Source organism: Pantherophis guttatus, chromosome 3 (genome assembly GCF_059756535.1).
Source record: "Pantherophis guttatus breed Tessera chromosome 3, ASM5975653v1, whole genome shotgun sequence".
Classification (NCBI taxonomy): domain Eukaryota; kingdom Metazoa; phylum Chordata; class Lepidosauria; order Squamata; family Colubridae; genus Pantherophis; species Pantherophis guttatus.
Genome location: NC_142065.1, coordinates 183,455,314 through 183,483,064, shown reverse-complemented (window position 1 = coordinate 183,483,064; position 27,751 = coordinate 183,455,314). Strand labels below are relative to the sequence as shown.

The 27,751-nt window shown below is 38.3% G+C and overlaps 1 protein-coding gene and 1 long non-coding RNA gene across 6 annotated transcripts; one reads left to right on the top strand and one right to left on the bottom strand.

Annotated features, from left to right (window-relative positions):
- Positions 1 to 35: 35 nt before the first annotated feature.
- LOC117657057 (fatty acid-binding protein 5-like) lies at positions 36 to 26,804 on the bottom strand. 4 transcript variants are annotated; one of them, XR_015733404.1, is made up of 5 exons: positions 26,174 to 26,804; positions 23,445 to 23,617; positions 16,746 to 16,850; positions 6,591 to 7,190; positions 36 to 1,799 (listed from the first exon to the last, which is right to left on the bottom strand). XR_015733404.1 is itself a non-coding variant. In XM_087890733.1 (4 exons), the coding sequence occupies exons 1-4, from the start codon at positions 26,250 to 26,252 to the stop codon at positions 7,167 to 7,169; spliced, it is 381 nt and encodes a 126-aa protein (XP_087746859.1). In that variant the 5' UTR covers positions 26,253 to 26,804; the 3' UTR covers positions 5,422 to 7,166. The 4 variants fall into 4 exon arrangements, 2 of the variants coding, with proteins under 2 accessions (XP_087746859.1, XP_060537904.1); XR_015733405.1 differs by having other exon boundaries at positions 6,938 to 7,190; XM_087890733.1 differs by lacking the exon at positions 36 to 1,799 and having other exon boundaries at positions 5,422 to 7,190.
- On the top strand, positions 3,225 to 12,156 carry LOC132709119 (uncharacterized). Of its 2 annotated transcripts, none has more exons than XR_009620148.2 (3): positions 3,225 to 3,851; positions 4,235 to 4,360; positions 11,817 to 12,156. It is a non-coding gene; the product is annotated as an uncharacterized LOC132709119 (long non-coding RNA). The 2 variants fall into 2 exon arrangements; XR_015733406.1 differs by lacking the exon at positions 11,817 to 12,156 and adding an exon at positions 6,666 to 6,755.
- Positions 26,805 to 27,751: the final 947 nt, after the last annotated feature.

The following is a 27,751-nucleotide window of genomic DNA, read 5'->3' as shown; positions in this document are numbered from 1 at the left end:
TGAGATGATTCATATCAGAGGAGTATATGAAAAGATTGAAGATCAGTAGATACGTTTTTTATTGAGACACTGTGAGAAAAAAATTAAACTCACAAGCAATTATATCTGCCCTGCCCTTCCCTAAATTATGATATGTATAAATCAGTAATATTTGGCCTATAATCCCAAAACAAGTAACTGTGGTGGATCTCCATAATGTCCTATTGGTCCTACGTTTTTAGGAGACAAAAATACTTTTTCTGTAAGATTGCATTTGTGATGAACTAGTGAATTAAAGACATATTTTTTCAAAGCAACCCTAACAATAGCCAAGCCTCCTACAACTGACTCCATCCCATTGGGTTCACAACCCCAGTGATCACAGAAAAGAAAGTGCAAGACCTATTTCACAGACAAAAGCCAGGAAAAGCTCCAAGCCCAGACAAGATAACTCCTCCTTGCTTAAAAGTCTGTGCTGACCTTGGCTCTCATCTTCACCCGTATTTTCAATAAATCACTAGAGATGTGCTATGTTTCTTCTTGCTTCAAATGCTCTACTATCATCCCTGTGCCAAAGAAGCCCACCATCAAGGAACTGAAAACTACAGACCAGTTGCTCTAACATCTGTAGTCATGAAAACCTTTAAAAGGCTAGTGCTGTCCCACTTGAAAACCATCACGGATCCGCTGTTAGACCCCTTGCAATTTGCATACCGAGCAAATAGATCCACAGATGATGCTGTTAATATGACTGCACTACATCCTATAACATCTTGAGTCGCCAAAGACCTATGCAAGGGTCCTCTTTGTAGACTTTAGTTCAGCATTCAATACCATCATTCCAGACACACTTCTAACTAAGCTAAACCAGATACAGGTAGCTGAACACACTTGCAAGTGGATCATAAGCTTCCTAACAAACAGGAAGCAGCAAGTGAAGCTAAGCAGAATTGCATCAGGTACCTGTACAATTAGCTTTGAATGTATTCACAAGTATGTAAAAAGGTATACACTCATTTCCTATTAAATAAAAGAGTTACTTCATGTTATGCAAAACTACAAGTTCTTTTTTTTTTTTTTTTGCTTCTTCCTTCCTTCTTTGGGATAAGAGAAATAAACACGCAAATAGTTTGTATGAACCAGTACCAGGAATTGCATAAGTTTTTTTTAGCATAAATTAATATGGGCATAATGAATAATGGCTTAATAATTATTATTTAGGCAATATCTTAAAATAATATTGTGCCTTCCTTTGTATAATATTAATCCCAGAATTTATAATCACTATTGCATTCCAATGGCATGAATTTAGCTAGTTGAAGGCCTACTATTTTGGTAGTAAACCATAAATCTTGTGGTTTCCATAAATGCAGACGAGAAGGTATATAATATGGTATATAATTGGTATATAATATTATAGAATATAATATATAATGAAATGTGTACCTTTGCGAATATATAGAAAAAATAGACTGAAACTGTAAAGCAGTACAAAATCTTTGTTCAGAAAGTCATTGGAACTTGTAGTGGTGTCCCAATTCCATTGTTTCTTTAGATTCTTTCCAATTATACATCAGGTCCAGCAGTAGGATGAAAACATTCATAGTCAGTTTGAGGATGCCTTAGGAGCGGAAAATAAGCTAGTTTTTGATATCCTTAGCCATGATGTCCTTTGGACCATCTATCCAGGTTGAACTTAGCAGATACTATGCAATGGTGGTTGTTACTGATCTTGGTGGATCAGAGAGAATGCAGTCTAATTCTACTTTCGGTTTCCAACATTTCATCATATGGAGATTATGGAATCTTTGTTCTGATATCTGAAAACAAACAAGTTGAGACATAATTCAGATATTGGATATTGCTATTGGAAAAATAACTCATAATAAATTCTAATTACAATGGCTTGCTGTCTTTGGAGGACAGACTATACTTTGTGCATTTGATTCAGGATTAATTAGAGAAACTAAGACACTGGCCAGCAGTGGGTTGTTTTTTGTTGTTGTTGTTGTTTTGTTTTCACCATCCTAGGCTAATGTGTCAAACAGTGGTGACATTGGAAAACTATGCTTTAGATTCACAAATGTATGCTAAACATAATAGCTTAATATCATATTTGACTGGTGAATCAGTTTTTAATTTGCTGATTAAGGATTTCATTTTTTGATGTCTGTGTTTTTTAAATTACAGATTAAAGGTTCATGTCCGGTGGTGCAGATGACCAATATTTAGAAAGGAAACTTGATGATGCTAGTTGTGCACCTGTGTTATAGCTGCCAGTACATTACAACACTTTTGCCACTTGTCATTAGAACTACAGCAATAATTGCTCTTCAACTAATATGAAAGAATAATCAATAAGGCAGATGTGAAATCACCCCATTACATAAAGTGCAAGAAATAATATTTTTACCTGAATAGTCCACCACATCCTGTCCAACCCATCCATTTCTTTCTCAACTTCAGTGTTTGTATGAACTTGTATCACATGCCACTGTTTCATTTTTTAATGAACCCTAATGAAGAGACCACTATGGCTTATTTATGCATCCACGTTATCAGGTTGCCCCATAACTAGTTACAGGCCAATGGCCATTTTTGGTATTGTAGGAATGAACAGCATCGCCTCTAAATTCCCTTCAACCAGTGAGAGCAGCATTTTCCCACTCCCGAAGTGCTATTCAAAGTGTTGTTTTCCTACTTCTGTTACCTAAAGTGATGTTCATTTTGCCTGCAGTACATTTCTTTCTTCTAAGGTACCTTGACTGGCTACTTTGCAGGGGCAGGAATACCTCATCGATTGAGTCTATGGGTAACGTGGTGTCTATAGGTAGTCCACAAGTTATGACGACAGCAATAAGGACCGAGATTGCTATCGCTAAGTGATGCAGTTGTAAAGCATGATATCAGATGACCGCATCACTTAGCAATGGCAATCCCAGCTGTAACTCCACAGCACATGGGTTGGGAAGAGGCAGAAATCCCAGGTAAGGGAACCAGGTGGGTTTTGCATGGGTGCTGTAGGAGAAGGGTGTGCCACAGACAAGTACTAGGAAGGGCAAGAGGGCTGATGGAGGCTGAAGAAACTCTGAGAGAGGCGGTAGAGGGGCAGCAGAGGAGGCAGGGGTGACCTGTGGATGGGGACACACCATGGTGTGCAGCTAGAAGGGGCTGCTAGATACTTTGCAGAAGACTCCTTGGGAGAAAAAGTGATGGAAGTGATTTACAAGGGCAACATACAACCTTCCCTGTCAGCTTCCCATTGACTTCACTTGTAGGAAGTTGTCTAGAAAGGTTGCCAATGGCAATCATGTGACATGGCTTGCTGTGATGTCATAATCACCTGCCAGGAATCCAAATGCTTGGCTCACAGTCACATGACTGTGGGGATGCTGGGATAGTTAGAACTTTGGGGACCAGTCGGAACTTCATTGTTTTTTTTTTATAGCTGGCAAAACTTTGAACAATCTCTGAATGAATAGATGTAAACCGAGGACTATCTCTAATTTTTTTTTTAAAGCAACCTTGACCAGTAGCCCTGCAACAGGGCATTCATTATAATTATTGCTTATCATATAGAGTATTAATGGTTTAAAACCCACCAGATTTTTTTTAAAGTTACTATTTCTCTTTTCCTAAAATACTTACTAATGCACTGGGGTTACCAGGGTTTTTTTTTATTATTATTTAGTAATCCCAATGATGCAATTTAATCAACAGACTGACTGATGAAAAAATGATGAAACAGAGCACCACTATACTTATTCATTTTTTATTTTTTTTTAAATGAGCTTTTTTAGTTTGGAAGTATTGTTTTGTTTTTGACCAATTTAGGATGTTTGTTTTGTCTGCCTGTCTATATCTGTCTATAAGTAGGTAACATTTTATATTGTAAAACCAAATAATAATCTCCTATGTATCTTAAACTATTAAAAAAAGAAGACGCTTTACTTTTTGCTTATGTGAAATCATGTAAACCCTGCAAGGACATAGAAAGATCTATAAGCAATTCCATAGCCTTTATGTGTAATAGTGGATAAAATCACTAATCTTTGCATTGGGAATTATGAAATATTGTTGTCCCTCATAGTTCTGTACATATGTCCTGCATCTAAATTATTGCTATTATATTAACTTGGTGTGTTGGTATATTTTTATGTCTGATTGGAATAATATATCGATAAGCCAGTTTTGGTGTAGTAGTTAAGGCATCAAGCTTGAAACTGGGAGACTGTGAATTCTAGTCCTGCCTTAGGTACAAAGCCAACTGGATGGCCTTGAGCCAGTCACTCTCCCTCAGCCTTAGGAAGCAGGCAATGCCAAACCACTTCTGAAATCTCGCCAGGAAAACTGTAGAGGCTTGTTAAAGCAGCAAGCAAAGGTCAGTAACTCTAATTTGAAGGTAGGAATAAGGATTGAAAAATTACTTGTCCACCCAGGTTTGTTTTTGTTTTGTTTTTATTGGATTTAGGTTGTTGCATACTAAAGAAACTTGTCTTCATTCCCATTCCATATCCAAGGGAAAGGATACTGCTTGCATACAGGTTTTTTTTTTTAAATTTACTAGTCATTTAATAACCATTCGGAGTTAAGATGACCTCAGAAAGGATGTTTTGTGATCACTAAAGCACTTCAGGCCAAAATGTTGTGCTACGCACAATCCCCACATCCCTGCATTTTGGGTGCTTGGCAATCACATCCATGACTGGTTCCAGTGTCCTGCAGTCATATGATATTTGATTATTATTTTTTTTAATTCCTTTTTTGCTGGTTCCCAGGAAAATATACCCATTCAGAAAATGGATTTGGACTTAGGATCACACAATTTTCTTAACCGCTGCCAAATGAGTCATAAAATTGTGTCCAGTCATGTGGGTGCCTTTACTTATGACCGTCAAGATTTAAGACTAAAATTCCAGTCCCAATTGCAGTCACAAGTCGAGGACTATTTGTATTCCATTTATCCTCTTTTTCATAAAGTCTGCTTTTATTGGGTCATATGGGGGGGGAAAAAGCCTTGGAGGATGCTGCAAAATTGGCAAGTCACTCTTCTCTTTAAATATTTGTTAGTATGTTTAAATTTCAGGTTTGGGGAATGAGGAAATAAAATGTTCACATTGCTCATAACTTCTAGGAACACAGTATTTCAAAGCTAAATATGAGTGCTATTATTCTGTAGTTTCAAATATGCTTCAACTGAAGTAGAAATACATTGGCTTTAATCTCAACTAATGAAACTGCGGAGGTCTGAAGCTGGTTTTGAACTAACAAGAGTCCTGGTGCAGAAAGGCCTTGAGGAAAGAGTGCCAAGGCAGACAGGAAGAGAACAGGAGAACAGGAGGTTAACTTAGCCACATTCACTTTGTTTTGTTTTATGGGATCAGTCCCATGAATGTAACCTTAGACTATAAGATGTTCCTCCTGTTCCTGATTACAAGTAAACAGAAGATGTTTTATATTTATTGAAGGTTCCACATAGAGTGTTTCAATTTTGTTCATCCACATGAATCCACATCCACAAGACAGACACAGACTTCAGAGGATAATTAGAACTGCATAAAAAACAATTGCTACCAACCTGCCTTCCATTGAGGACCTGTATACTGCACGAGTCAAAAAGAGGGCTGTGAAAATATCTAGAGACCCCTCACATCCTGGACATAAAGTGTTTCAACTCCTACCCTCAAAATGACGCTATAGAGTACTGCACACCAGAACAACTAGACACTATAACATTTTTTTCCCAAATGCCATCACTCTGCTAAACAAATAATTCCCTCAACATTGTCAAACTATTTACTAAGTCTGCACTACTATTAATCTTCTCATCGTTCCCACCACCCGTCTCCTTCCACTTATGACTGTAACTTTGTTGCTTGTATCCTTAGGATTTATATTGATATTGTTTCCTGATTGCTTATTTATACCCTATGACTATCATTAAGTGTTGTACCTTATGATTCTTGATGAACGTACCTTTTATGTATACTGAGAGCATATGCACCAAGACAAATTCCTTGTGTGTCCAATCACACCTGGCCAATAAAAATATTCTATTCTATTCTATTCTATTCTATTCTATTCTATTCTATTCTATTCTATTCTATTCTATTCTCTTTTCTCTTCTCTTCTCTTCTCCTCTTCTCTACTCTACTCTACTCTACTCTACTCTACTCTACTCTACTCTACTCTACTCTACTCTACTCTACTCTACTCTACTCTACTCTACTCTACTCTACTCCACTCCACTCCACTCCACTCCACTCCACTCCACTCCACTCCACTCCACTCCACTCCACTCTATTTGAATACAATTCTGACTCCAATGGACAGAAATGTCCATATGGAATCAATTACAAATCTTGGGGAGAAGGGTCTCATCTTCAAAATAGAAAAATCGTGTAAGTATCTCCCAGTTACGGATAACATATAGATTATACAAAGAATCATAAAATATAAGGGTTGGAAGAGATGTTGAGGTTCATCTAGTTCAATCCCTGCCCAAAGCAAATCCACAACAACCTTGACAGATGGCCACCTAGACACTGTTTAAGTATAGAAAAGTGGAGACCTCCCTATGTGAATTATTCCATTGTTTTAACCGCTCTTACCTGTTAGGAATTTTTGTTTCAGGTCCAATTTAAATCTGTTTCCTTTTAAATTAAACTCAGGTTCTTGTCTTCTAGAACTGAATGATTTTGCCTATTTACACGACAACCTTCAGATACTTGAAGACAGCAAGTCCACTGTAGCTTTCTTTTCTCCAGACTAAATTTCTGATTCCAACCATTCCTAAGTTTATTCTTCTAAACCCTTGTAGAATCTTCCCTTGTAAAGGGAAGTCACTACTCCCTCTATACTAATAAAAATGATGTTAATCTAACACTGATAAGGTGTTAGGAGTTTAATCTTTAATCAAAAGTCCAAAAAGTATTTTTTAAAACCAGAATCAGCTTGCCTCCTCTATATATCCACTTTAGATTCTTTCGGTTATTAGGAAAGTCCTTGCCATTTTTCTGAGTGTAGTTTCATGTAGATTGGTATGCATTTATAATATTGATGCAAACTCTTCTATCGTCAGTTTCAAGTAGTCTATGGTGGTGGCTATTCTGCTACCGCAAGTTCTTTCTTTTGACATCTAGAGTTGAATGCATTTAACATCTCTTGAGTTGTTAAATTGGCTCCTTTCATAACCAATCTCTCACCATCAGCTAGAAAAGAAATATAATAATTTAATTATAGGAGGAAAATAAAAAGCAATCAGTGAGTGTTAACAGTTCTATGTTACAAAATCAGATAGATATTTAGGAATGTTATTTTCAGTAAGAATAACAATAATGCTAGGACAATTCCTTTCATTTGAACATTAAATGATAAATTATGCACACAGATATATGAGATTCAATTTGAAATAATCAGCTTTCTAAAGAAGGGGTGGCAATACAAACCTAAAGCTAGGATATGAGATGCCTTTCACTGAAAAAATTCTTCCACAATGTAGCCCAGTATTTCTCAACTCCCAAATTCAGAATTCTTATACTAAGCTGGAGAATGTTGGAAGTTGAAGTCAACACATCTTAAATATGCCAAGATTGAGAAATACAGATGTAGCCAAATACTATAAAAATTAAATGACAGCAGATTCCAGGATTTCAAATAATGAATTTTAATATTAACTGGAAATGTGAAGGACAAAATCTGTAATCTACACACTCGGGGTCACCACTTCTTGCCCACTTCTTCTTGCCCACTTCCATTTCCAAAAACAATTGGCACCAATTGGCTTGATATACAACATTTCGTACTAAGTGTCCAAACCAAGTTCAAACACCTAATGGAAAAAGAATCCTCCAAAAAGTCTTTTAACTCCAGGAGACAAAAACCCTAATCACCATGGTCTCAATCCACATACCAGGTTCCAGGTAATAAACCCTACAGATTTAAAGAGGACTTGAATAAACATGATCAGACATGTTTCAAAGCATGGTTTTCAATTGTACTCGTACTTTCTCATCTGTTTCTGGTAAAATTCTACATTATTTTTTAAATAGTGACATCCTATTGTTTTTGTTAAAATAATTTCATTGGTAATCTACAGTGGCTACTAGAAGTTACAATAAGCCATCTAGTGGTAAAAAAAGACAACCACATGGGAAATAAGTACTACAATTGTAGTACTACCTTAGTTGTATGTGAAATTAGCATGAATTTAACATGTATTAGCATATGTATGTGTATCTATGTAAGAAAAACTGGAAGAGCTTTCAAACTATCTAACAAGCCTTACAAATATGAGGAAGTCACATTAAAGATTCAAAGAGGAATCTTTAATTCTGCTTATATCTGGAAAGCCACTTTGGTCTAGTGGTTATAAGGTACCAGGCTAGAAACCAGGAGGCTGTGAGTTAAAGTCCCACATTAGCCATTAAAGCCAACTGAGTGACCTTGGGCCAGTGACTCTTTCTCAGCCCAACCCACCTTACAGGATTGTTGTTATGGGGAAATTAAGGGGAGGAAAATGTGTTGGATATGTTTACTCGCCACTTTGAGTTATTTGTAAAAAGAATAAAGGTGAGATACACAGAAATAAATAAAAATATATGTTGCAAAGTACCGTAACTCTTTAGAAAACACCACACACATCTATTCTACATGCTTTCATTTCTCTCATATTTCCTATCATGTGGCATGAAAAAGGACATTTCTCTTCACAGACTGTACATTTTATCTTTCCATTCATTTCTTTGAAGTTGGCAAGTAATTGGGCATTTTCACCTGCTGTTACTTAAGGAGTGCAGGAAGTCTTCGACTTATAACAATTCTTTTAGTGACTGTTCGAAATTACAACCGCACTGAAAAAAAGTGATTTATGACCATTTTTCACATTTACAACCGTTGCAGCATCCCGATGGTCATGTGAACAAAATGTGGATGCTTGGCAACTGGTTCATATTTATGACAGTTTCAGTTGTCCTGCAGTCTTGTGAATAGTTTTTGCCACCTTCTGACAAGCAAAGTCAATGGGGAAACCAGATTCAAAACTATGCCACTAACTTAACAACTTCAATGATTCCCTTAACAATTGTCACTAGAGAGGTCGTAAAATGGGGCAAAACTCACTTAAATGTCTCCCTTAACAACATAAATTCTGGGCTCAATTGTAGTCGTAAGTCAAGGATCTCCTGTATGCATCTGCTGTTTTCAGGGACCGACTCATAATTCAATAAAGACAAGTATGAAGAAAATAGTATGAAACACACATTATCCTAATGTGGTTTGGTTTTTGCAGTAGTGTGGTTTGGTTGGGGTTAGTTCGTTGTATGAACACAAAACATTTGGCACATTTTCAATCATCCAGGTCATGGTTGTCTCAAAGGTGCTTTTTCAAGAGGCATCTGGACTTTCTGGTTTTTCTTTGAAGATGTTTCCTTTCTCATCCAAGAGGCTTCCTCAGCTCACCATTCAGTCAGAGCTGAAGAAGCTTTTTGGATGAGAAGCAAAACGTCTTCAAAGAAAACTCAGAAAGTCCAGTTGCCTCTTGAAATGGAACATTTGCAGAACAAAATAAGCCTAATTTCCTGTAGAAGTTGCAGCAAGATGGCAAAAGTCCTCAGCTTTGCTGCTATTTCTGTAACAGGTGCCCCAACCACAAGTGAAACTTTTCGTTTTGATTGATATGTTTATATTTTTGGTGTGAAAACAGCTAGTAAAGGAATGATAGCATTTCTCTTGTGAGATAAGACTGAATTTTTCTCTTCTGCTTTGTTGTTCCTATCTCACATGCACATACCTCAATGCCTATGGTAGGATAAAGGAAAAAGAAAAGGGAGCACCAGAGGGACACTTGGCAGCTATTTCTGCCTTTCCCTCTTAAGAATGCCACATAGGGAGTTGTGTGAACCAGTCCATTCTAGTTTGAAAATGGTAAATGGATCAATGCAATGTGTAAATCAAGCCAACTGTGACTAATTTAATAAACCATGGTTGGTTTAATAAGATAAAACAAAGAATTACTTAGCACTTTTAACGCAATTATCTTTGTTTACAAGGTGAAATAGGATTTAAATTTGCTGCAGAATTTGTATTATTGCATATAATCACGTATTGTAATACATCTAAAGAAGTGTTGCAATTTACTTAATATATTATTTTAAAGACAACAATATTGATGGAAGTTTTGAATTCAGATTGGAGCTGTGGGATGAGACTTTCATGGGATGTGTAAGCTAAAATATTTGTCCTTTCTGAAGGTCCTAGAAAAAACCACCAGCTTTCTCTAATTCACAATTTTTAAAAGGATAGGGAGACCTTTTTTATCTTTCTCCAGAAGTGAAGATGCTTCTTGAATGAGAAGTGCAACTTTTTCAAAGGAAAAAATCAAGAAAATCCAGTTGCCTTTTGGAAAAGGCATCTTTGGGATAATCACGCTGTGGATGATTGAGAATCTTCATTGAAATCTGTCTCCAGAATTTAGTTAACAATTTGAAAAAGACATTACTGTTAATGATAATAATGAAAAAAAGGTTGCTTATTTTTAACTATTTTGATACCTATAGAACAGAATATTTATATTTTAGGATTGAACTGTGGGGTCTTTGGTGCTCTCTGAACTTGGTTGTTTTCTTGCAGACATATCATTACAAATTAGGTAACGTCTTCAGTTCTAGTAGGGACTGGGGTTTGCCCTCGTTTTATACACTAGTGCCTTGGTCAGTCAGAGTTGGTGGGAATGGTTTTGGTGGCTGAGACCAAATCCGTTGTTTATTAGCACTGATGATGTTAACTAGTTTGGTAATGAAACTTTTGCAAGAATATAACTATTCTGAACTCATGACAAGCTAGGAAGCAAAGGCAGAACATTAAATCACCAGGACATGTACATGTTTAACTCTGCTTTGTTGATCTTACGTTTCACAAAATCTCAATTTTTTTCTTTCTCCAATTGAGACTTCAGTTTCATTGTTATGCCATTATTTATTATTTTGTCTGTTGATTACAAAGCTATTTCCCCTCATCCTCTCTGTCAGTCTCTATTCTTCAAAAGATCTCCTAGAGTGAAGCAGAAGGAACAGACTATAATTGTCTATAGGCTACAGAACTGCTTGGAATAAAGATATTTGAGGTTTTTTAAAAAAGTACCACGGTGGGTATTGATAGGCATTGTAGTCCAATCTACCTAGAATGTGATAGAGAGAGGGCCACCCTAAAGTAACTTTAAGAAGTGCAAGAGTTGCAATTCTTGTCAGTATAAATAAATCTTACAGGAAGTACTGTGGTTAACTACAATTTAAGTTTTTGGCACTTTAACTATATTATATTCTAACATAAGTCCTGTGTGTAAAATTAGCAGATCAATCCATTAGCTGAGAATAAACATTTACTCTGCCGCATTAGTCTACTATCATACCGGAAAGTTTAGCTTTTATATGAGGAATCTGCTAGAAATATTGAGTCTCTGTGTAAATATGAACTGGAAGAGAGAAAATCTTCCCGTTCCTTCTTTCTATGCATCTGAATATATTGTTTAAGAGGATTTAACAATGTATAAAGATTGTTTAGCCTCTGGCACCATATTTTTCTAAAAAAAAACATCCTAGGCTCTTTTTTCAGGTTTTCTAGCCATGAAAGATTATTCTCACAATTTTGGAGTTCTGGAAGAAATGGTATTTCATTTATAGAAGCAGGTGATAGACAGACAGATATTGATCAATGTGCTGAAACAAGATTGAGGGTTCAGATAAACAGCTATCAGTTAAAATACTCTATGAGCCAAGAAAAAAATTAAACATATACGAATTTATTCTAATTCTGTTGCTTTTCCGATTCTCATCTTTTAGCTACAGAAAGTGTCAAGTTCTGTGACCATGATACTTGGAATACCACATCCATTTCTGGTCCCCACAATAAAAAAAAAATACTAAGATTCTAGAAAGAATACAGAGAAGAGCAACGATAAGGGATCTGGAGGCTAAATCATATGATGAATGATTAAGAAAACTGGATATGTCTAGTCTAATGAAGAGAAGGACTATGTCAGAAGCAATTAGCCCCGTTACCTTCCTGGGGTAATTGCCTGGATCGTGGCATTTCCTTGTGTATACTTTTGATAAAATAAAACCGGAATACATCTTCTAATAAACTCATATTTATTGTAAAGAAAATAAAACATCTAACTATCTAAATATTTAATTGTTACATTTTTGCAAAGTTCCTATCGGCTACTTCTCAGTAGCCGGACTTCTCTTGGCAAGAGAACAAAGAAAAAATAAAGTGAAGTGGAAAGAAAGGAATGCGAATACACGTAGTATCAGTCACTGATAAGAAATTTTGGCAAGCTACGGAAAGTCTGACAGTCCAGAAATAATGAGCTCAGCTGGTAAATACAAAAACGCAGTGACAGACTAGGGGTCATATGATAGCAGTTTTCCAGTATTTGAGAGGCTGTCACAGCAAAGAAGAAATTGTCTTATTCTCCAAAGTACCTGTGGGCAGGACTAGAAGTAATACAAGGTAGATCATTAAAGAGAGATCCAACCTAAAACTAAGGGGAAATGTCCTGACAGTGAGCACAATTAATCAGTGGGATGCCTTGCCTCCAGAAGTTGTAACTGCTCCATCACTAGAGGTTTTCAAGAAGAAACTGGACAGCCATTTGTCCAGAATGTTATACTGCCTTCTGCTTGAGCAGGGGGTTGGACTAGAAGACCACCAAGGTCCCTTCCATCTCTGTTATTCTATGTTGTCATGTCCAGATTGCCCCTTCCCTTTTATAAATGTCTCCAGTAACATCTCTACTGTGTTTTGTGATGGTTTGAAAGACAGCTAGACATCAATCAGGATTCCCCTACCCCATCTGCTACCTCTCCAGCCTGGGTCTCAACAGGGGCAGAGAAGCCTATCAGATACCTGGGTCACCTTGAATAGCTGGTAGCAAAACAACATCTCAAAAGTTCATGGTATGGAACTGCACCACTTGTCAGTCCTTCTTTGAGTTACTTTTGAAAAATGGTTTACTGCTCTTGCAAGAGAGTTGTGGTCTTTTTGTTGTCTTCTAAAAGAGAAGCAAAGCCATCTTCAAAAGCAGCCCAGACAACAGCTGGCATGTGCAGTAATGGGCAGATACTTGCACTATGAATCATTCAAGAGGGAGGGAGGGAGGGAAATAGGGGGTGGGTGGGAAGAGTTTCATGTTTCCCCACGAAGCTCTTTGTCAAATACTTCTGATCATCTGCTATTCTAATTGATCCAGATCTCAAGATGAGATTTGTTTGAAGAACTGGACTCTCACACTCACCAAAGCAGGATGTGTGCAATGTATGTAATGTGATGTAAGAGACAACACATTAATTGGTAATTGTTAATTCTTCTAAAGAGGAATAAAAAATACTTCATGGATTACTTCAAGGATTACTTAAGAAGAAGGGGACTGGTGCCAAATAGCCAATATCTTCAATTCAAAGTCATTGCTTGGTGAAAAATAATGCCAACCTTCTACCTGTAATGAACACAGCTTGCTTTGACCTATTTTAACTATAGTTGTTTGAATTACTATTTATGTTGATTCAATATGCAATACTCAGAACTGTCTAAAATGAAAATTAATCTGTTTCTTTGTCAAATGAAAAATAGAACTGACATTTCGGGGGTGGGGGTGGGGAGCGTAATTCTGATTTCTGAGTATCACAGAAAATATTAATCCCAGTTCACTTTAAATTGAAATAAAGAATTTTAAGAAATAAAAGAGAATTTCTTCTATATGCTAATTGCCACCTAAAACAGTTCTTAATAGTTTTTACATTAGCTAAGAGATGGCAATTCAATCTGAATGATATAATGGCCTTTTGTTCGAAATGAATAATATGCAATACTTTGGATTCACTTCCAAAAAGATTGTTTGCCATATGCATAAACATCTATGTGATTTTGGGAAAAGATGCAGCTATTTTAAAGAGTTGCAGATAAATGCTATGTTCAGGATTACATGTTCCTAAGCATCACTTGGGAGTAAAATCTGAAGATCTGGATATCCTTACTAAATATGATCTAGCAAATGTTGTGTGCTGCATGAACTTTGGATTGGATGGAGGTATAATTATTTACAAGTAAGCCCTGTTGACTTCAGGTGAATTTACTTTACTGAAGATGGATAGAATAAGATTCAGGTTAATCCTTTCTCATCTAAAGCCATTATAAACCATATCAGCAGATCAAATGCTGTAAATTGCTCTGAGTAAAGAAAATGTGGCATTGAAATGTACAAATGATCCATTTCAAAACAGGGGTAGATAACATGATCACTGGTTCTTAGTTCTAAAACAATGGTTAAAAATGTTTATTGCACTGGAAAAATTTAAATAAACACAAAGAAAACATCTGGGGAGAGTATTTAAATCCCTCCATGTTTCAAGAATAATTTTTTTTATTCCAAAGATAGGACTTTAATAAATAGATCAAAACAGTTGGAATCCACTGGTGTATGTTTAATCTAAGCAATCTGCTTCAGCCATCTGTTCTGAGCAGCTTTAGAAATGATAAGATTCCAGGAGCATGGTTAAACTATCAAAGAAAGATTTGTGGCTTTCCTGGAGTCACTTCTTCATGGCAACTGCCTGAGGTTCTAGCACTTAAAGCTGTAGCAGGTGTGAAAACAAGAAAACATCCTACCAGTTTTTGCATCATAATCAAGAACAAAGCTGGATAACAAAAAAAATGCTTTCTTCCCACAGCTTCTTAGAACAGTTCAGTGGTGGGATTCAGCCGGTTCTATCCAGTTCAGGCAAATCAGTAATGGCTGCTGCGGGAGGCTCCGCCCACCCACCCGGACATTATCAAGTCCTGTTTTTGACGCTCTGCGCATGCATGGAAGGCTCTGCGCATGCGCAGAGGTGGCGCACGGACTCACATTTGCAAACCAGTAGCGAAAGTAAGTGAATATCACCCCTGGAACCATTGTGTGAAAAAGAACTGAATGAAAGCCTAAAATTACTGACTTTCACTCAGCAGACTTTCAGCTATTTGATCCAGAGATATCAGTGGCCTTGTGTAGTTGTGTAAGGCAAGAATTGCCCTCATTGGAAATTGATTACCTTCCCCAAGCTCTGCAAACCTTGGTGTGTTTCCCCTTGAAATGCAGCATTATTTATAAATAAATTGTCTCTGTGTTCAAAGAAAGACAGCACTGAGCATCACACAAGTGTTTAGTAAAGCTGGCAGCAAGGCAAATGTTGGAGGCACAGTGTTTGCTGTGTTGGAGTGGTCCTCTGATCTGGTGCAATTCCAATATGGTAGATCTGCAACTCTGCAACTGGTTCTAGGTTGGAGAAAAACTACCCTACAGTATGCCAGTCATAACTACTTGTCCATTTTTTCTGACTATTTGTGTGTGTTTAACTGCTGTTCCAGTGATGGCTGATTGTATTTCCAGAGTCCAGCAGTTCAAACTGTTTTTCAGCTCAATTGCATACAGGGAAGGGATTTTGGTGTTGTATTTTTAAACAGAATAAGTAGATGAACACATTATTCTAAATCAGGGGTGTCAAACTGACGGCATCACATCATCATGTGACGTATCATGGCTTTTATCCCCTTCTATAAACTGGGAGTGGGCATGGCAGCACATGTCGCAGATGGCCTGTGGACCATGAGTTTGACACCCCTGTTCTAAATCACAGCCTCATTTAATCATGATTTATTGAATAACTCACAATGGCAAGTTTCAGCATCATATTACAAATAGAAACAAGCTATGTAATTACTTAGTGCAGTGTATTAATATTACTAATGAGGTCTGCTTTCAGGGAATAATGCATAAATTCACATTATATCTGTGCCCAGCATTCATTTTTGAATATATTTTAACACTTTTCCTACTATTTTATTTATCTAATTTCAATTTCCTAAACTTTCTTAAAAGGGCGAGGGGAATATTTCACAAAGAATAACACAGTTACAATCTCTTAGAATTTTTAAAATTTAATCATTGTCATCAAGGACTTTAAATTGCATACAACACTGTTTCTTGCACATGATAGAGTTTTTTTTTTTTAAATCTAGTTTAGTAAGAAGAAGAAAAAAGAAAAAAAATATGGACTAGTCCTCTTTCGAGAATGATCTGCCTCTCTCTAACATAGACATCAAGCTCTTCATACTTTTTTATAAACACGAGTACATTTGACACCATTGAAGGCATATTCCTGGAAAATAAAAAGTTAATGTCAGCCTCAGCTTTGCCTGCTTCAGCTGCCATAAGAAACGGGGGAGGGATTAGATAAGGGGGGCGAAAGGGGGGGGGAAGGTGCAGGAGGTGTTTTATCCATTGTAGGACGTGTCTTCCCAAGAAACGAAAGTGAATCTTCAAAAGGGGCTGGCTGACCAACTGCCCTACATTCCTGATGAATGACGTTGCCAGACGTGATGCCACCTGACCTTTGGGAGACCTTTGGATTGGCTGATGGTCAATGGACACGGTGGGGGGGGGAGAAGCTTAGTAGATGCTATTTCGCATGTTTTGCTCACTTCCAGCTTTACCTGGGTTGCGATCATTTCATATTCAGTAAAAGTACTAATCTCTTCAAAATGATTGAGTTTGGGTTTTCCTTTCCTGGATATTGAAGGAAGCATACCTGACAGTTATATTCATTCTCTTTTTACAAACCGATTGTTGGGAAGCAGGATAAGGTAGGTGGATATTTATGGTATTTGAGGTAAGTTACATTTCATTTATAGTGTACAAATTTAGCATAAGAGACAGAAAAAATTCTACTTACAACTATCAGTTTCCCATCGTCCACCTTCCTTGTTATTGTGCATTCTTTGCCATCCCACTGCTGGACCTGGGTCAATACATTGTTATCATCTAAAGTGATGAGGGTCTGTAAAGGAAGACAGAATTTTAGTAGTGTGCTCCTTCCTTCATGTGTTGATTTTCAATTTGTCTTGAGTGTGGTACACAATCAAAACCAGAAGCAAACTTCCGGTTGGTAATTCGCAGCGTGGCGGAGGAAGGAGAACGGTCTCTATTCTTCAACCCTGGATTTTTTGTGTTTTGGGGACTCTTTGGGATGCAAAAAGCCTGGAGGGCATTGCGGACTAGAGGGGGAGTCCAGAGTGTGGTGAAGTGAAGGGCGATCACTCGCTGCATGAATGGACACCCTTGTCGATACAACGCGAATGTGTCTGACGGCTGAGGCTGCGATGAGCCAGTGAGTACAGGGAAGAGAATATTTTCGAAGCAGATGGTGTCATTTTAAGTGATTATTTGGAACATCGCAAGATTAAAGATTGTTTTGAAAAACTGGGTCCGGTCTTTTCTGGTTAGAAGATTTCCAGCGAGAGAGTGAGCGGCGACTTGGCGGATGGAGAATGACTCAGCATAATATACTCAACTGTTAAGACGGCAACAAGGAGAAAGAGTGGAATTCATGAAGTGAAGGCACGATTATTAAAAGTTGGTGAGAACTGAGAATTAAAAGAAAATTGAAGGCAAAGAAGGTGAGAGAGCCGATAGCGTAAAGTGACAGAAGGTGATAGGAACAGGACTGAAAGGCGGAGAAGAAGTGAGGACTGATATTTTGATTAATTTGATTAATTAGTATAGAATATATTAATATAGACTATGTAGTCGATTGATATTTGCTATTTGTTATTTACTATATTTGCACTTCCTCATAGTGATACTAAAAACAACTGCGGGAAATAAGAAGAAGAAGAAAAAAGGCAAGTTAATTTAATTTAATTTAATTAATTTAATTTAATTAATTCAATTTTTATGCCGTCCCTCTCCGAAGACTCAGGGCGGCTCACAATACATTTTAAAAAATCATTATAAAAAAAATTTAAAAATTAAAAACATTAAAAAGTCATTCACACCATTCATGGCCGGATCTTGTCAGATCACAAGAGCGAGATCAATGGCCCCAGGCCTGCCGGAAAAGCCAGGTCTTCACCGCTTTTCGGAAGGCCAATAGGGTGGGGATGGTCCGGACCTCAGGAGGTAACTGGTTCCAGACAGCTGGGGCAGCCACAGAGAAGCCCTCCCCTGCAGGCCCGCCAGCCGGCATTGTTTAGCTGACGGGACCCAGAGGAGACGAACTCTGTGGGATCTTACCAGTCACTGGGAGCTATGCGGCAGAAGGCGGTCTCGAAGATGGTTGATGATAGTGTGGAAAAATATTTTTTCCATATTATAGTGTGAAAAAATATTTATAAGATTTTGGGAGCGCAAAGTAGAATATTGAAAGAAATGACTAGTGTCACTACTACAACCTTAAAGGCAGGGAAGAAAACAGCATTGAATCCAATGACAACAATGGTGTCTCCTTCAAATCAACGATCGACTGAGGGGCCTTCAAAAATGGAAAAGTCTACTACAGCTCCAACCATGCAAACAATGCAAGCTGCCTTAATGCTAATACAAGAGACAATGGTTAAAATGCAGGAAACGATGTTTAGTAATCACAGTGAAATGAAAGTTGATATCCAGAATTTAGACAGTAAAATGAATGCAATCCAAGAAGCAATCCAGCAGAATGAACAAAAAATAAAAATTGTAGAGGCCAAGGCGGAGCAAACTGAAAGAAAATTAGATCAGGTAGATCAAAAGATGATGGCCCTAAACAAAGACCTTGAAGATTCAATGATCCAGCTGGAAATGGACAGGGAATCGTTTTACCTGAGATTCCAAAACGTGATTGAGGCAAAAAATCTTGAACAAATAATGGCGGAGATTATTGCAGAATCCTTACAGAGAGATAAACAAAAATTGTTCCAGAAATAGATGAGGTATACCAAATTCAGACAAACTATGCCAGACGCCATAAATTGCCCAGAGAGGTCCATATCAGATTTGTTAGAAAAAGGATCTATGATATAGTATACAATATAACCAGAGAAGAATCTATGATATATAAGGGTAAAGAAATCATCACTTTGAAGCAAGTTCCCAGTAGAGTAAGAGAGCAGCGTAAAGATTATCATTTTCTGGCAATACAACTGAACAAACGAAATATCATGTTTAGATGGATACTTCCAGAAGGGATACCTGTCACATGGCAAGGCAAGAAATTGAAAATAGATAGTTTAGTGACGGCACAAAATTTTTTGGATCAACTGACAGGAAACAAAGAGGAGCAGTGCAGCAAGGAGGAAGTGGAGACCATAAGCCAGGAAGAAGAATTGCCACACCAACGAGATGCCAAAGAGGGAGCCCTAGAAAAGAAGAACAAGGAAGAAAAAGAGAATTAAGATATAAAAGGTAGTAAAACAAGAACCCAAAGGATTACAAGGGCAAACAGATATTACTACCAGACAGAAAGACTAAAGAATGGAAGATTGGAAGCTTATATCGATAAACATAAATGGATTAAATGCAACAACAAAAAGAAGACAGATATTTACAAAGTTAGCTAAGCAAAAAGTAGATATAATATGCCTCCAAGAGGCATATTCGGAAACAAGATGAAAGGTATTTGGAATATAGCAAGTTGGGGAAGCTATATACAGCTTTATCTGAAAAGAAAAAGAAAGGGGTGGCGATATATGTTAAGGGACGGATAATAACTAAACAAATCTATGTGGATTCTAAAGGAAGAACGTTAATGTTGGAAATAATGAGAGAATTTTTATCATTTTTGTTAGTAGTTATTATGCGCCTAATAAAAACCAGGGGGATTATTATAAAAAAATACAAGAAAAAATAATTATGATAGGCCACAGAAATATTTGTATCGTGGGAGATTATAATGGGATAATAGATACTAAAAAGGATTACGCCAGCAGTAAAGATAATAAGAAGAAAAGGAATATATTACCCAAAACGTTTTTTAATATGGCAGAGGAACTAAATTTAATAGATATATGGAGAGCCTTTCATCCTAAAGAAAATGTCTCAGTTCATTGCCCCATGATGGACCTGACTATGTTGTCCCCATTCCTAATCTTAACAGCACCCCAAAATGTGTTCCTTTGACTCATAGTATAGTTATCTTTCATCATTATCATATATCTACTCTCAGTTTTCTACAGTTCCCACTGCTGAACTTTTATTTCCATTTTTTCAACAGAAAAACATTTGGCTTTTTGTTGTTGTGTTGTTGTTTAAAACAATGAGTAAATCTGTGCTTTTTGTGGCTAATCTGAAACTCTCACATAATACTCCATTTTATCCTGCTGGGATTGCTGCTTCTGAAGTTCCATGATGGTTGGCAGGCTCTAGTGATACTGTGGTTCCTACTCCAATAATTATTTTTTTTAAAAATAGTAATTATAAACCAATGGAAAATTGCTTTAAATTATGTGAAATTGTTTCCTCTGATCTTAATATAAGGTATTGCTTATTTAATATATAATAGAGCTGCAAATCTGTAGATGAGATATTTTGCTCGTATGTTTTCAACTTGTCCTATATGACCTGCTCATATTAGATTAGATGATTGATTTCACTCTGAATTAAAAATTCTTATATTATTCTTGATTATACAGGTAGTCTTTGGTTAACAATAGCAACTGAAATACAAAACTGTGTCACTAAGCAATGTAGCTGTAAAGCACGATATCACATGTGTGTGGCAGTTCTGGCACTTTCAGTTGCTGTTGTTAAGCAACCAATGCTTAACATGTGGATATTAATTATGAAGTTATCATGGTGCTGAATAAGGAAACTTATGATAGATCCTTGTGACTGCAGCCATCACAGAGTCCCTGCAGTCATATGATTGTGGTTTGGGCACTTGGCAACCAGCTTCCAATTATGACAATTGCAGCACCCCATTAGCCCATGATAATCATTTGGACCTCCTGCTAGCTTCCCCATTGACTTTGCTTGTTGGGGGCTTCTGGTGACGTACACAGCATGCAGCTAGGGTTTCTCTGTGTGGGGGGGTTTAGTGGACATATGATATTTTGCCTTGCTGTGTCTTTTTTCTATTCTTCATTTGGTGTTTTTTGTAGGCTGCTTTGCTATCTGAGGTATTCAGTAAGCCTTCATGATACACAAGTTTCAGTGCATCTTCTTTACCATCCTTCAAATATTCTTTCAATGCCCTTTTCTCTTCTTCTTCAGCTGTCTGAAGTACTTGCAACATTCCATGCCCAGCATGTTCACTGTGTGGGTGATGAGCATGATTCATTGTCATGATTTTTCTGGTCTTCCTATCTAGGGCTTTCAGTTCTGCTTGAGTCCAGTCTACTATTCCAGCTGTGTTCATTTCCTTGATGGCATTTCCTCCACTAAGCTTGGATTTTAAGACCTTCTTATTCCCTTCTAACCTCTGTTTTTACTTTAGTGTGCTTAATGTTGTCAACTGTTATTATTATAGTTGATGTTACACTGGATTTGACACTATCAAGTCCTTCCCAAGAACCTGGGATAAATTGTGGTGATGGTTTCCTGCTCATTCATGATTTTTCCTCTGTGTGTATAAAAAAATGACAGAAAAATATATATTAGAACAGACATCCCCAACTTTGTGGTTATCTACATGCCTGACACTGTAATAAAAGTACCACTTGGTAAGGCTTACTTAGAGACAATTACCCAGAAACATAAACACCACATACAAATTACCCTCAAGCTGATCAGCTCTCCTGGTTTATACAGTGGATCCAGGTAAAGATAATATTTGTAAAGTTCAGTCTACAAAACTGTTCTCTATTACACATTCTTGAGTTTGAGCTTTATTTCTAAGATTTTTGTTTATTTATTTGTGGTAATTGCCTTTGCAGACATATGTAAATTGAGGATAATGTTATGAGTTTTATCCCCTATTTTGCAAATGCACCAGCTCTTGCATCCGGCTTAGATTCAGCTCAAAGAGTTAGTTCAGCACAGCCACCAGAAGTTGGCTGTAACAATTAAAATGAGCACAAAATGACAGGGAAGGGATACACATATCTGTGTGGTTGTATACACAAGAACAGTGGCAAAACTCCTCTAGGTGTGATCACTGATGAATAGAAAAATGCATTTTACAATGTGGGGGTGCCTGACAACTGAATACACTGTCCAGAGAAGCTCTTTATTCCAGTGTTTTCCCATATAGCAGTGACGGCTAACCTTTTTGCAGTCGCATGCCAAAAGCGAGGGAAGCGTGGGAGGTCGCATGCACGTGCCCACACCCATAATTCAATGTGCCCCGTCCCCTGCACATGCATGCATGACCACCCTGCACTTCCTCCACTTTTGGTACATGATGGCACAGTGAGCCCTGTAGGCCCATTTTTCACCCTCCCCAGGCTCCAGAGGCTTTCTTGAAGCTTGGGGAGGGCAAAAACATTGTTCGCATTATTTTTGCTGTAAGCCGCCCAGAGTCCCTTGGGAGATGGGCGGCATAGAAATGCGATAAATTAAATTAAATTAAACAGCCTCCCCCCCCTCCCCGGAGACCCTCCGGAGGCCGGAAACAGCCCTTTTTCCCACTTATGGGCCCGGAAGGCCCAGAAATCAGCTGGCCGGCACGCACATACGCACAGAAGCTGAGCTAGGGCAACGGTTGCGTGCCCACAGATATGGCTCTGCGTGCCACAGGTGGCAGGTGTGCCATAGGTTTGCCATCACAGCCATATAGATTTAACTGTTCATGGCAATTGTGGCATTGTTTTATAGGCCAGAGCCACACTTACCATTTTTCAGGAGCAAAAGACTAAAAAACTGGATTTTGGAAGAAGGTAGATTTGTTAAAACAACTGGGACAAATGAGTTTTAATCTAAGAACTGAAACTAAACAACATCATACTGATCCATAAAAAATTATACTTGAGCATAAATGCACTTTTCTGGCACCTGGAGAACTGGTAATCAATGCTGTTTGCAGTGCAAATGATTCTGCTGGTATTCAGTGGGCATTCTTAAGCATGGGGACCAGAGGTGGTATTCAGCAGGTTCTGATCAGTTCTGGAGAACCAGTAACGGAAGTTTTGAGTAGTTCGGAGAACCGGTAAATACCACCTCTGACTGGCCCTGCCCCCATCTATTCTCTGCCTCCTGAGTCCCAGCTGATCAGGAAGAAATGGGGATTTTGCAGTAACCTTCCCCTGGAGTGGGGTGGGAATGGAGATTTTACAGTATCCTTCCCCTGCCACACCCACCAAGCCACGGCCACCAAGCCACGGCCACAGAACCGGTAGTAAAAAAATTTGAATCCCACTACTGATGCGGACTGAGCTTAAGTTCTTAAATTAGTTTCTTCATATTACAAAACTCACCAGCACTCTCAGATCAAAACAGCATAGCACAAAGTTCTTAAATTAGGAGTAGTTTGGGCATATTCTGGGAATAATGGACTAGTTTGTAAGTCAAGAATCTAGTTTGGGACTGCTACTGCTGAGATATTTGAGTTAAAACAGCAGAATCTGTATTTTTGTGGAGGTAATGACATTATTCGACTTCAGGAGTCATTGAACGCAATAGTTAAAAATCAGTTTAACATGTCATATACTTGGTGTGTTCCCTGGGTTACAGTCTCATTTACCTGAGTTTTTCGACCATCTATCGTGTTTTCATCAAACTTTTCACCTAACTTGAAGCTGAATTCTGAGTTCTTGAAAGTGCTTTTAGTTTTGATTGTGAAAGTATTGTCATTCCTGCTGATGATAGTATCTTCCCTGGCCATATTTCTCAACCCTCTAACTATTGCACCTATCCCTGCCAAAAGAAGAGAGAATTTACTTTTAAATAGGTTCAGCAAAGCACAGTCATTATATAGACACTTTCACACAAGATTAATGATCTTTTTAAATTATCTAGCATGAGAGGGAGTTTCCCAGTCAATGATCTTACCGGCCCTTCTCATTAAATTTTAATTACACATCACTCTTGCAAAACTTTGTAAAACTCAACCTAACCTAAAATGAGTTCTATTCAGAATTCAAATCCTTGTAGGAGACAAGCATATTCACAAGTCTTCAGTAGGATTGGAACAAAATCATTCTACAGTGTGTCAGTATATTTCTTCTCACTGTTCCTCTCACTATTACAGCAACTTCTGGTAAGGCATAGAAAAAATCAATACAGAGTAATTACTTTGAATTGACTCCCATAAACATGAAGTTTGTGTCATTCCAGGAGTTTGGGTTCAACAGATTTGGAGACCACAAAATTGCCACCTTTCAGATTGGCTTATATTTCCTGAGTGAGTTCTGGATTTTCCTATGTCTAGTCTTAAGGCAGGAATATTGATTAGGAACAGACTTTTTGTATTGCATGTAGTGTGGTGTTCCTAGTTAAGGAACTACATTTATATATGGTGTACAGACCAATGAAAATGTAGTATATTTTAATTTAAATGGGCCCCAGAACTCAGCTCGCTGTGCAATATTTTGGCTACAGGAACCAAATGTATTAAATAATCATCACTGAACTCTATATTTCAGTGGAATTGATCCAGAAGGACGGGAGAGGGAGGGAAGAAAAATTCAAATAAAATAGTTCATTCATAGGATGTTCATTCGGTACTTTTCTAGCTTCTATTTCAGCAGGAGTCACTGAAAATGATGACTAAACTCTGTCATTGCTAGATTCGGTTTTGTGTTCCTCGGCATGAAGGTACAGGAAATTTGCTCATCTTGCAACATTTCTAATGCTGAATCAAACTATTTGAAACTCCTAAATATTAGAACCATACATTCTGTTAATATAGACCTGAGCAAAGTCAGGTAAAATACAAGAAACATAGCGAAGCATATATCACAGAAATCCATTTCTTTAAAAAAAGAAGTACTCTTCTTCCCTGGGGGAAGTTCAAGAAAAGAGCAACTGTATTCATTTAAACCCATCATCCCCACATGGACAACTCATTCAGTCCTGTTTTCCTTCTCTCTCTCTTACACACTTTTCATATGCAGCCCAGCTGCAATCTTAGTTTGCTCATCGGCTCCATTGAAACAATGTCTGTTTATATGCTTGTTATAAAAGCTATTTGAGAATGCCTTTGCAGAGCTTGGAGAGAGCATTTTTAAGAGCTGAAAAAAGAGACACAAAGCTCATAATTCCATATTTCCAAATCTTTATAGACTACCAAAAGGAAAAAAAATAAAACTTTTTCATCATCATCATCATCCATCACTGCAACCTAGATGACAAAGCCATATGCACGTTTTGGTGAAATAGGGCTGCATGCTGAAAAGCACATTTTGCATAGCAACTGAACAGAATGCAAGTATTGCATGCATACAAAACAGACTACACATAGACACACACAGAGACACAGAGAAAGAGATACAAGCATACTACACATACACCAGACACTTTGAGCTACAATCAATATTTCATTTTAATACAAAGCAGCCATTTTAAACAGACAAAGCCACCCTTCTCCTAAAAAAAGGGGGGGATGGACACAGGGTAGGATGAATTACATAGTTTTTAACAGCAATCCTACATTTTTCGGTCAATTGCACTTAGGAGATCCACATTCACTGGGAATTACCATCTGCATCTTTGAATTTACACACAGACACACAGACACACACACACACACGAGTACAAGAATGGAACATATACATAAGAAAATGTGATGATGATGATGATCAGTTAATCTTTAGTGAGATTCACAGCCTTTGAGGCTGGTTAATAGCTCAGCAGCTCGAGTCCTAACCAAGGACCTAGGAACTGTTAAGGTATCGTTGGAGGATGTAAGCTGTTCCGAGTAAAGTGGTTTTTTGTAGAGTCAAAATGTTCAAGTGCGGTAAATTTAGAATTTCTAAATAGTGGGGTAGCCCTTTGGGTATTGCTCCAAGGGCTCCAATTACAATCGGGACAACACACGATTTCTTTTTCCACAGTCGCTCAACTTCAATTTGCAAGTCCTGGTACTTTGTGATTTTTTCTTGCTGCTTATTTTCAATCCATGCATCACCAGGTATTGCAATGTCAATGAACCATACTTTTTTCTTTTCAACTATTATGTCAGGCGTGCTGTGGACCAAACGCCTGTCAGTCTGAATCCTGAAGTTGTTGTTGTTGTTGTTGTTGTTGCTGTTATTATTATTATTATTATTATTATTATTATTATTATTATTATTATTGATTGCCCTATTTTTCAGCCATACTATCCACATCCTTCTTTTAATGTTTAGCCGAAGAGGAATCCGAGCTCTGTAATTCCCCTTTGTGAGAAGAAGGCTTAATTTTTCTGTTTTTATCATAATTCCCTTACATTTTTTTTTTTTGACAGCACTCCCAATTCCCTTCCTTTCTTACCTAATTCCGCCAAAAGCATGTCAAAATTTTGATTGTAGTCCAGCCTCCATGTGCCTATGAAAATGTTCATGTTAGCCATTGCGCCGAACCGGAGATGCTAAGAGTCGAGCCGCCGGGGAAGAGAAGAGCCGAGCTAAGGAGGCTGACAGAAAAAAGCTCCAAAGCAGAGACGGAGAAGCGAGGTGTGGGCCGGGTGCCTTTATCTTAGCTGTCTTGGGCATGTGCTGCCGGCCAGGGCCAATGGAGAAGAGCGACGTCAGCGCGGTCGCCCTCGCCCTGCCCTTCGCCAGAGGGAAGCTGCGGTCGGCGATGCTGGTGAGCAGCATGGAAGGAAAGTGCGGAGGGCTCGCTGGAGGAGAGTCGCGCCGCCACTGCTGATGCTCGGAAGGCGCCGGGATCCCCACCGCAGCTCCGCCCCCTTCTCAGTGGCGAGGCCAGGCTGGGCTCCCTCAGCTCTGGCGTGGTTGCGCAATTGCCTTACCTAAACTTCTGGGTTCCCGGGCGGCGGAGGCAAAAGCGCTGCGTTTCTACTAACGCAGACTTCGTCCGCTCCCGCCCCCCCCCCGCCCCCCTGTTGCTGTCTGCAGACCTTGGCTGATCTCGACTCAGACTCAGGATTCCCCCAGGAAATCCACTGCCGGCAGTTAGTGAGGGAAGCTGAAAAATGATCCCCGCCGCGTGAGATGACAAACGACGATTGTAATCGTTGATCGGTTTCTGAGGGCTGCCAGAGGCGAACGCGATTGGAAGGAGGGGGCTTTATTACCCAACCTTCTACTTCAGCAAAAATTTGAGAATGGAGGAAGGACACTTACAGGTGAAACTGGAAAAATTAGAATATTGTGCAAAAGTTCATTTATTTCAGTAATGCAGCTTAAAAGGTGAAACTAATATATAAGATAGACTCATTACACGCAAAGCGAGATAGTTCAAGCCTTGATTTGTCATACTTTTGATGATTATGGCTTACAGCTGATGAAAACCCCAAATTCACAATCTCAGAAAATTAGATTACATAAAATCAATACAACAAAGATTGTACATAGAACAATATCAGACCTCTGAAAAGTATAAGCATGCATATATACTCAGTACTTGGTTTGGGCCCCTTTTGCATCAATTACTGTCTCAATGCAGCATGGCATGGATGCTATCAGCCTGTGGCACTGCTGAGGTGTTATGGAAGACCAGATGCTTCAATAGCGGCCTTCAGCTCTTCTGTATTGTTCGGTCTCATGTCTCTCATCTTTCTCTTGGCAATGCCAGGTCAGGCGAGTTTGCTGGCCAATCAAGCACAGTAATCCCATGATCATTGAACCAGGTTTTTGGTACTTTTGGCAGTGTAGGCAGGTGCCAAGTCCTGCTGGAAAATGAAGTCAGCATCCCCATAAAGCTCATCTGTGGAAGGAAGCATGAAGTGCTCCAAAATCTCCTGGTAGACGGCTGTGTTGACCCTGGACTTAATGAAGCACAGTGGACCAACACCAGCAGATGACATAGCTCCCCAAATGAACATAGACTGTGGAAATTTCACACTGGACTTCCAAGTATCTTGCAGTGTGTGCCTCTCCATTCTTC